The sequence below is a fragment of the Colius striatus genome, unplaced genomic scaffold (assembly GCF_028858725.1).
Source record: "Colius striatus isolate bColStr4 unplaced genomic scaffold, bColStr4.1.hap1 scaffold_35, whole genome shotgun sequence".
NCBI lineage: Eukaryota > Metazoa > Chordata > Aves > Coliiformes > Coliidae > Colius > Colius striatus.
In genome coordinates this window covers 1,261,547-1,270,809 of record NW_026908519.1, presented here as the reverse complement: position 1 = coordinate 1,270,809, position 9,263 = coordinate 1,261,547, and the positions used below count along the sequence as shown (strand labels likewise).

The 9,263-nt window shown below is 46.3% G+C and overlaps 1 protein-coding gene across 1 annotated transcript; it reads right to left on the bottom strand.

The window, feature by feature from the left end:
* Positions 1-2,629: 2,629 nt before the first annotated feature.
* On the bottom strand, positions 2,630-5,558 carry LOC133629254 (DNA-(apurinic or apyrimidinic site) endonuclease-like). Its single transcript, XM_062019908.1, has 3 exons — positions 5,522-5,558; positions 4,673-4,852; positions 2,630-3,156 (listed from the first exon to the last, which is right to left on the bottom strand). Exons 1-3 carry the CDS (start codon positions 5,556-5,558, stop codon positions 2,630-2,632), a joined length of 744 nt encoding a protein of 247 aa, XP_061875892.1.
* Positions 5,559-9,263: the final 3,705 nt, after the last annotated feature.

The following is a 9,263-nucleotide window of genomic DNA, read 5'->3' as shown; positions in this document are numbered from 1 at the left end:
CTCCCATAGAAGAAATACATGTGTCTGTTAAGTTATACCACTGAGTATGGGAGCTACAAGAAAGCAGGAAGGCAGACCCCAGCTACAGTAGTAAGTAGGTCCCCATGCAGTCTGTCAGCCAGCACTTTGTCACATTTGCAGCTGCTTTCCTGTGGGAGCTATCTTCAATATCACACTTTTTCTCCTCAACTCCCATTGAAAAAATACATGTGACTGTTAAGTTATACCACTGAGTATGGGAGCTACAAGAAAGCAGGAAGGCAGACCCCAGCTACAGTAGTAAGTAGGTCCCCATGCAGTCTATCAGCCAGCACAGTGTCACATTTGCAGCTGCTTTCCTGTGGGAGCTATCTTCAATACCACACTTTTTCTCCTCTGCTCCCATTGAAAAAATACATGTGTCTGGTAATTATACCACTGAGTATGGGAGCTACAAGAAAGCAGGAAGACAGACGCCAGCTACAGTAGTAAGTAGGTCCCCATGCAGTCTATCAGCCAGCACGGTGTCACATTTGCAGCTGCTTTCCTGTGGGAGCTATCTTCCATACCACATTTTTCTCCTCATCTCCCATTGAAAAAATACATGTGTATGTTAAGTTATGCCACTGAGTATGGGAGCTACAAGAAAGCAGGAAGGCAGACCCCAGCTACAGTAGTAAGTAGGTCCCCATGCAGTCTATCAGCCAGCACGGTGTCATATTTACAGCTGCTTTCCTGTGAGAGGTATCTTAAATACCACATTTTTCTCCTCAGCTCCCATTGAAAAAATACATGTGTCTGTTAAGTTATACCACTGCGTATGGGAGCTACAGGAAAGCAGGAAGGCAGACCCCAGCTACAGTAGTAAGTAGGTCCCCACGCAGTCTATCAGCCAGCACAGTGTCACATTGGCAGCTGCTTTCCTGTGGCAGCTATCTTCATACCCACTCACTTGGATTGCTCAGCTCCCTTTCAAATAACACATGCCCCCTCTTAAATTATACCACAGCGTATGGGAGCTGTGGAGAGGCCAGGTATATTTAACCCCTTCCCAGCCGTCGGGATCTGAGGCTGCAGCGCAGCGGAGCCAGCCATTTCCCTCCATTTTCGACCCATTTTTGACCCTTCTTTGACCAATTTTGAACCATTTCTGACCCATTTTGACCCATTTATTCCATTATCCCAATTTTTTACCCATTTTGAACCATTTTTGACCATTTTTGACCCATCTTTGACCAATTTTGACCCATTTCCCCCCATTTTTGACCCATCTTTGACCAAGTGTGACCCATTTTCTCCATTTTGAGCCATTTCTGACCCATTTTGACCCGGTTTTGACCCAGATTTGACCCAGTTCCCCCATTTATTCCATTATCCTCCAATTTTATCTCATTTTCATCCATTTTTGACCCATTTTCAACCCATTTCCCCCCATTTTGACGCATTTTCAGTCATTTTTGACCCATTTTGACTGATTTTTACACGATTTATTGCATTATCCTCCAATTTTGACCCACTTTCAGCCATTTTTTACCCATTTTGACCCATTTTTGACCCATTTCCCCCCATTTTTACTCCATTTATTCCATTATCTTCCAATTTTATCTCATTTTCAGCCATTTTTGACCGATTTTTGACCAATTTTGACCCATTTTTTACCCCATTTATTCCATTAACCCCAAATTTTATCCCACTTTCAGCCATTTTTTACCCATTTTGCCCCATTTCTTACCCATTTTGACCCATTTTGCCCCATTTCTTACCCATTTTGACCCATTTATTACATTATCCCCCAATTTTATCCCACTTTCAGCCATTTTTTACCCATTTTGACCCATTTTTTACCCCATTTATTCCATTAACCCCCAATTTTATCCCACTTTCAGCCATTTTTGACCCATTTTTACCCATTTTGACCCATTTTTTACCCCATTTATTCCATTAACCCCCAATTTCAGCCCACTTTCAGCCATTTTTTACCCATTTTGACCCATTTCTCCCCATTTTTTACCCATTTTGACCCCATTTTTCACCCATTTTGACCCCATTTATTCGATTTCCCCCATTTTTTACCTATTTTAACCCATTTATTGCATTATCCTCCAATTTTATCTCATTTTCAGCCATTTTTGACCCATTTCAACCCATTTCCGCCATTTTCAGCCATTTTTTACCCATTTTTGCCCCATTTCCCCCCATTTTGACCCATTTTTGACCCATTTTTGCCCCATTTCCCTCCATTTTTGCCCCATTTCCCATTTTCAGCCATTTTTACCCATTTTCGACCCATTTCCCCCCATTTTGACCCATTTTTGCCCCATTTCCCCCATTTTCCCCCAATTTTGACCCATTTCCCCCCATTTCCATTCATTTCCCCCATTTCCCCCCATTTTTGACCCATTTTTGCCCCATTTCCCTCCATTTTGACCCATTTTTGTCCCATTTTTTACCCATTTTGACCTATTTTTGACCCATTTATTCCATTATCCTCCAATGTTATCCCATTTTCAGCCATTTTTGAGCCATTTCCCCCCATTTTGCCCCATTTCTGCCCCATTTCCACCCCATTTTGCCCCATTTCTGCCCCATTTCCCCCCATTTCCCTCCATTTTGACCCATTTTTGCCCCATTCCCGCCCCATTTTTGCCCCTCAGCCTGCCCCCTCCAGCGCCAGGTAGATCCCCATGGGACAGTGGTCGCTGCCCTGGGCCCGCTTCTCGATCCTGCTGTCGCACAGATCCTTCCTGCCCCTCTGGGACCACAGGCAGTAATCCAGCCTCCAGCCCACGTTCCTGGCCCTGGCCCCACTCAGGTAGGTCCAGAAGGTGAAGGCGTTGGGCAGCGAGGGGTTAAACACCCGGAAGCTGTCGAGGAAGCCCGCCCCCAGCAGCTCCCCAAACGCCTCCCTCTCCTCCCGCGTGAACCCGGGGCTCCTCTTGTTCCCCGACGAGTTCATCAGGTCCAAGGGCTGGTGGGCGACGTTGAGGTCGCCGCAGATGGCGACCGGTTTGGACCGGTCCAGCTGGGACACAAAGGAGTGGAAGCACTCGTCCCAGGCCTGCCAGAAGCTGAGGCGGCCCGGGCCTCGCCCAGAGTTGGGCACGTAGACGCAGACGACGCGCAGGGCAGGGAACTCGGCCATCAGCACGCGGCCCTCGACGTCCAGCTCGGGGTCACCTGCTGGGGGGACACACAGGGGGGGATAAAAACGGGCTTGAGTGGCACAGAAGGTCGCTTTAGTGGCCAAAAAGGGGATTTAGAGGCCTAAAAATTCACTTTGTGGCCCAAAAAAGAGGATTGAGTGGCCCAAAAAGGGGCTTTAGAGGCCCAAAAAGTCATTTTAGTTGCCCAAAAAGTCACTTTAGTGGCCAAAAAGGGGCTTTAATGGCCTAAAAAGTCACTTTAGAGGCCAAAAAGGCAGTTTAGTGGCCCAAAAAATCACTTTAGAGGACTAAAAAGGGGCTTTAGAGGCCTAAAAAGTCACTTTCGTAGACAAAAAGGGACTTTAGTAGCTCAAAAAGGGGCTTTAGAGGGCCTAAAAAGTCACTTTCGAAGCCAAAAAGGGACTTTAGTAGCTCAAAAAGGGGCTTTAGAGGTCTAAAAAGTCACTTTAGTAGCCAAAAAGTCATTTTAGAGGCCCAAAAAATCACTTGAGAGGCCTAAAAAAGAGGCTCTAGAGGCCTAAAAAGTCACTTTTTGGCCCAAAAAGTCATTTTAGTGGCCCAAAAAGTCACTTTAGTGGCCAAAAAGAGGCTCTAGAGGCCTAAAAAGTCACTTTTTGGCCCAAAAAGTCACTTTAGTGGCCAAAAAGGAGCTTTAGAGGCCTAAAAAGTCACTTTCGTAGCCAAAAGTCACTTTAGTAGCTCAAAAAGGGGATTTAGAGGCCTAAAAAGTCACTTTTGTACCTAAAAAGTCACTTTAGAGGGCAAAAAGGGGCTTTAGAGGCCTAAAAAGTCACTTTAGTAGCCAAAAAGTCACTTTAGTGGCCCAAAAATGGACTTTAGAATCCTAAAAAGTCACTTTTGTACCTAAAAAGGGGCTTTATAGGCCCAAAAAGGGGCTTTAGAGGCCTAAAAAGTCACTTTTGTACCTAAAAAGGGGATTTATTGGATCAAAAAGAGGCTTTAGAGGCCTAAAAAGTCACTTTTGTACCTAAAAAGTCACTTTAGAGGCCTAAAAAGGGGCTCTAGAGGCCTAAAAAGTCACATTTTGGCCGAAAAAGTCGTTTTAGTGGCCCAAAAAGTCACTTTAGTTGCCAAAAAATCATTTTAGTAGCTAAAAAGGGCCTTTAGAGGCCTAAAAAGTCACTTTTGTAACCAAAAAGTAACTTTAGTAGCTCAAAAATGGACTTTAGAGGCCTAAAAAGTCACTTTTGTACCTAAAAAGTCACTTTAGAGGTCAAAAACGGGCTCTAGAGGCCTAAAAAGTCACTTTAGTAGCTCAAAAATGGACTTTAGAATCCTAAAAAGTCACTTTTGTACCTAAAAAGTGACTTTAGAGGTCAAAAACGGGCTCTAGAGGCCTAAAAAGTCACTTTAGTAGCTCAAAAATGGACTTTAGAATCCTAAAAAGTCACTTTTGTACCTAAAAAGTGACTTTAGAGGTCAAAAAGGAGCTCCAGAGGCCTAAAAAGTCACTTTTTGGCCCAAAAAGTCATGTTAGTGGCCCAAAAAGTCACTTTAGTTGAGGTCGCTGGCAACCGGTTTGGACCGGTCCAGCTGGGACACGAAGGAGCGGAAGCGCTCGTCCCAGGCCTGCCGGAAGCTCAGTTGGCCCAGGCCTCGCCTGGAGTTGGGCACGTAGACGCAGACGACGCGCAGGGCAGGGAACTCGGCCGTCAGCACGCAGCCCTTGGCGTCCAGCTCGGGGTCACCTGGCAAGGGGACACACAGACGGGGATAAAAAGGGGCTTTAGGGGCCCAAAAAGGGGCTCTAGAGGCCAAAAAGTCACTTTAGTCCTCAAAAATCAACTTTAATGGCCTAAAAAGGCACTTTAGTGGCTCAAAAAGTCACTTTAGAGGCCTAAAAAAGGGCATTAGAGGCCGAAAAAGTCACTTTAGAGGTCAAGAAGGGGATTTATTGGCTCAAAAAGGGGCTTGAGTGGTCAAAAAAGGGGCTTTAGTGGCCCAAAAAGTCACTTTAGTGGCCAAAAAGGGGCTTTAGAGGCCTAAAAAGTCACTTTAGAGGCTCAAAAAGTCACTTTAGAGGTCAAAAATGGGCTCCAGTGGCCTAAAAATACACTTTAGTGGTTCAAAAAGTCACTTTGTAATAAGTAATGGTCAAAATTGTTATTGTTGAGCAAATTGAGTGGGATGCAGTTGTGTTGTGCATGTTGTTATAAGCAATGACTCTGTTTGTGTAAGTTTTATTATGTTTTGTGGAACCTTGTAATAGTAGTTAAGTGGTTAAGCCAACACCTGGGCAGCGCTCAGAAGGTGCAACAAAATAGCGAAACTTCAAAGGCAGGAACACCCAGCAACATTTTTCACCAATCTGGAGCTGGTAGATGAGCAAGGACGAGGCGTGGACACTGTCAACTGACCAACCAGAGACCGATTCGTCGCAGTGTCCCAGCCCATGAAGGCGAGGTGGGGGGAAAACATATATAAGGACATGCAAAGGATGAATGTGTGTGCCGTGGGGGAACTGTTGCGCTTCCCTCGGTCACCCAGCGCTGTTTGCCCTTTTATCACTTGCTACAATTGGTTTAATAAAATTCTGTTTGGTTAAGAAAGCTTTAGAGGCTGATTCCTCTATAACAATGTGACCTTTCAGAGGCAGTTGTTGGGATTTCAGCAGACATTTCCAGTTCAGCCCATGCTGACTGCTGCCCTGAGGTGCAGCTGCTGAATATGAATATGATTTCTGTTTGCTGGTGAAAGCAACACAGGGGATGTTTTTGTCTGTGTTTGGTTCCCTTGGTCTAATCCCTTCCTTCGGGTGCCTTCGTTTCCCTCAGTCGTGTGTGACTGATCCCAGCAGCCCAGTGACTCTCCTGTGTGGTGTGTGGAATCCAGCTGTGCATTTGCGGAAGGGAGATGGGGGACACATGCCCTTGTAAACACGGTCATAAGAGGCATCAGGAGTTGATTTTCAGAAGTGATCTTTACAACTTTCCTGTTGTTCCTTTTGGGATCTTTTTCTCATGATCACTGTTCACGTGTATTCGACATGGCATTTGTAGTGCTGCGTCTCTTCCTAACCTTGGGGAATTTCAGTCAGCTCTGTTGGGAGTGTTTTGTTTGTGTTCCATTGACCTTGTGCAGGAAATCTCAGGTGATTTTTTTTTTCATATTACCATCTATAATTACATTTCCAACTTCTACAACAAATTAGTAGCTTCTACTCACTGTAGCAGCCATTCTGGCTCTTTTCTATGGCTCAGGAAAGGAGAGGTGAGTTACCACAATTAAAACAGTCAGAAGTGCTTGATGTATTCATAGGATGGACTTCCTGGGGTGTTTGCACAGCCTGTTTGAGTTTGTCTCTGACTGGGACGTATAGTCTTGGAGAAAGGAGCATGGCTCAGAAATGTGTTTCCACCTGAACTCACTTGGATCATCGGTGCTGCAGAGCCCAGGTTGTGGTTTTTGGGTCAGTCCAGTTCCAGTGTGTGTGAGCCAACATCCAGGCCTGACAAGGTCGTAGTGGTGAGGCACAGTGCAGCTGGAGCTCTTAGCCAGGCTGGTAATTCATCTGCAGAGCCAAGTCTAAACTACCAAGGTGTAATACAGAGCACTGTGTGGAGAACTGCAAATGCCTTCCAAACCCCATGACTGAGCGGCAGTCTGAAGTACTTTTGGGTTACTGTTTGTGTGTTGGCAGTCTCCACCTGTCGTTTTGTGATTGCCTCTTCTCTCCATTTCTCTACAAAGAGGGTGTTTCTGCTGAGAGTGCCCCGGTGGTGAAGCACTCCGGGCCTGGCAAAGATCTAGCTCAATGCCGTCATGACATTCAGCTCAAAGTCAGCAGCAGCCTTGCTGTTTTCTGTCTAGTGCATCTAAATCCCCTGGCATGTCTTGTGTCAGCTTCTTGTATGAAGGTGAATTTAAAACAGGGACGCTATTTTCTTTACTTTTCCTGCTCCTGGGTGTTTAGTCAGTGTGTGTAAACCATTAGAATGAAATGCAGGGCTTCAGGAGCAGGGATTTGACCCATGGTGGAAATGAGTTTCTGGAGAGCTTTTCCTAAGGATTTCAAATACATGATTTTCCTCTCAGAGACAGAGGTGTCACAGATGCATTACCAGCCGTTGTCCTCAAGATGCACTTGTGATCCTTGTAATGTGGTCTGCTGTCCTCAGCAAGACACCCGCTTGCTCTTGGTTTCCCTTCTTCAGTTGGTAATGCACAAGACAGTAATCTCCTGTCCTGAGGGACCTTTCCTGTGCAACAGCAGTGCTTTAGTATCTGTGAAATGAGCTCATAGTTCTAGTCCAGTTCAATTCTCCTCAGTACCTGTTTGTATGACAACAACCTGTTCTATTGCAGGTCTGGTTTAGGGTGCACCCCTCTAAGTGGGATTGCAGTCAGCTGCTCTTGCCACACGTGGGTGTGTGAGGCTTTTGGGTCTGTTGCAGTTTTGTTCTCTTTCTATTCTAGTGAGTGCTTTGGGGGCGGCGGGCGCGGTGGGGCTTGTTCTTGCTGGTTTTCAAGACAGCGGCCTGATGAGTTGTTCTGGTTTTTCTTTACAGGGCTCCCAAGTCCCAGGACTTTGGGCTGAAAGCCTTTCAGCTGCACTGAATGTACCACGAGAGAGCAGTGTCTGTGCACAGAGAGATTTCCACAGTCACTGGACTCTGAGAACACAGCATTTTGATGTTCAGGCTTTAGAGTCTAGCTGCAAGTGCTTCATTTGAAGTTCTGATCCCTTGTGACGCTGTTCCCAGAATGAAAAGGAGCACTGGAATTCCCAGGAGTTCCATGGTGGAGGTGGATGATCCCAACACGAAGGGCGCGATGCTGACGAGCGACGGGAAATACGCCATCCCAGCCAGTAATGCGTAAGTGGGGAGCTAATTGGACTGGCCAGAGAGTGAGCGAGAGGAACCATGTGTGTGTGTGAGAGAGAGACGGGCCAGTATCTGTCCTTCTGAGGGAGGCAGCAGTGTCAATGTATCTCAACCTTCCCATCTGTCGTCCGTTCCAATATGAAGACAGTGCAGTCCTGCTGTTGGTGCCCCTGGAAGTTGCTTCATCTTGTAGCGTGCCAAGAACCTGCATTTCTGACCAAGAGTTCAGTGCTGTTCCTGGGGAGTCTTTCTCTTGGAAAGCTCCTTTTGCCTCTGGTTTAAGTTTCAAAGGCTTCTTGTCAACTTTCACCACTGGCTGCTGGCTGGAGATTTCCTCTGCCTTTGATCAGATGGCACGTGTGAAACAGGCTGAAGTTGTGCTGTTGCTCTGAACTGAGCAGGTGCTGCTGTGTGCTGACAAGAGTGGCTGTTTGAGAAAGGGATTGGGAGCACTTGTGGTTTTCTGTCATAGGGCTCCTTTTGCAGAAGCTGTTACAAAGACTTCCTCCTTCTCTAAAATGTGATGACTCGGAGACTAAACTCCTCGTGAGCCTGCATTTTGCACTGACCCTCTTCCAGAGCAGAGGTGGGATTCATTCCATGCATTTCCAGCTGTCAGAAAGGGATTTGACTAGTCTGAGAGGATGACTTTTCCTTTCCCAGTCTTTAATGTTTCTCTTTCCCCACCCTCCCTCCCCCCAGGGCAGCTTAGGCTGGGAAGAAGAAGGAAAAGCCTCCCTTCTTGCCACAGGAGCCATCCTCCTCCTCCTCTTCTTCAGATGTTCCTGTTCCTGAGGAGCTGTTATGTCCCCTGTGTAAAGAGTTAATCACGGACGCAGCTGTTATTCCCTGCTGTCAAAACGGTGACTGTGATGACTGTGTTACTGCCATGTTTGTTAACTCCAAACATCACATCTGATCTTGTGAAAGCTGAAAGAGGAGATGACACAGCGACTCTGTTACCTGTTCTACTGAAAACTGAAGTACCCTCAGAACAGCAAAGGGCTCTTCTCGTGCTAAAGACAGAAACAAAAGGCAGCCAGCTCTTTTTTCCCTTGGAACGTCTCTGCTTAAATGATCTCTACAGGCAGAAGGTCGAGTATGAGAAGAGAGCATAATGGTGCAGGTGAATTCCAGATTGGATATGGAAGGCATTTGGGCTGCCCACAGCCCTTTTGTCTCCCACAAAACTGTACAGCCAGCTCTGGTGACTTACTGGGGTCTGCCACAGACAGACAGGCAGGCATTTAACCCACATGCTTTTGTAATTGAT

Coding starts and splice junctions, on each gene's coding strand:
- LOC133629254 (XM_062019908.1), bottom strand. CDS start 5,558: ATGGGCTGGGACACTGCGACGAATCGGTCTCTGGTTG. Junction 4,853..5,521: donor GACGAATCGGTCTCTGGTTG/GTCAGTTGACAG, acceptor TCCCCTTGCCAG/GTGACCCCGAGCTGGACGCC. Junction 3,157..4,672: donor CCGGTCCAAACCGGTTGCCA/GCGACCTCAACT, acceptor TCCCCCCAGCAG/GTGACCCCGAGCTGGACGTC.